General features: G+C 43.9%; 1 protein-coding gene across 1 annotated transcript in view; it reads right to left on the bottom strand.

The window, feature by feature from the left end:
• The window catches only part of cops6 (COP9 signalosome subunit 6), a 16,425-nt gene that overhangs the window by 14,233 nt on the left and 1,269 nt on the right, over positions 1-923 (bottom strand). Inside the window, exon 2 of the mRNA XM_016253317.1 lies at positions 186-317. Within this exon, the coding sequence (XP_016108803.1) occupies positions 186-317 (132 nt within the window). The remainder of the gene's footprint in view (positions 1-185; positions 318-923) is intronic.

Here is a 923-nt window from a genome sequence, read left to right as displayed (position 1 = left end):
CACACACACACACACACACAGAGAGAGAGAGAGACACGCACACACACACACACACACAGAGAGAGAGAGAGACACGCACACACACACACACAGAGAGAGAGAGAGAGACACGCACACACACACCCCACTCAAATGATAGGAATCACTACACACAGCGTGAATGTTAGTGTGTGTGTGTTACTCACACTGCTCTTCTTTAGTGTAGTAATACTCTTTATCGATGTGAATCTGATCCTCTACGGTGTGAAACAGCAGCTCAAATGAGTTCATCACCTCGATGTTCCTGCCCTCCTGTTTTCCAATCAGAGCGCCGACGACTGCAAACACACACCAGCCATTACTACATGACAACAGACTCGACTGCTTTCATTCAACAAGTTTCTCTCTTTGAGTGGGAAGTCTGATTCCTCCACTCACACACACACACACACACACACACTCACTCTCACACACACACTCACACACACACACACTCTCACTTTTTGGTAGTACCTAGGATAGCAAAGTCCACTAAAGGAGGTAGAGCTTTTTCGCATTTGGCTCCCAAACTCTGGAATAGCCTTCCTGATACCGTTCGAGGTTCAGACACACTCTCTCTGTTTAAATCTAGATTAAAGACGCATCTCTTTGGCCAAGCATTCAAATAATGCATCTCATAATCTTTTACTGCAGTTATATCTGATCAAATGCACATTATTATTCATTAGTTTGGGTTAAACAAATAATTTTTGCTTGGTTGGAACAGCAGCTACGCTAATTATGTCTCTATGTGTTTCTCTGTTTCTGCTGGGATTAACATCCCGTGGTAACTAGGATTTACACAAGCTTCAGTCTGGATCCAGAACACCTGAGAAGAGATGATGCAACCCCTCAGAGGACCTCAGATGATGCCAACCATGAAACAACATACAGAACTACCAAAT

This window comes from Sinocyclocheilus grahami, unplaced genomic scaffold (assembly GCF_001515645.1).
Source record: "Sinocyclocheilus grahami isolate Dianchi unplaced genomic scaffold, SAMN03320097.WGS_v1.1 scaffold1174.1, whole genome shotgun sequence".
NCBI classification, from domain to species: Eukaryota; Metazoa; Chordata; class Actinopteri; order Cypriniformes; family Cyprinidae; genus Sinocyclocheilus; species Sinocyclocheilus grahami.
This window is presented reverse-complemented; position numbering and strand designations above follow the sequence as displayed.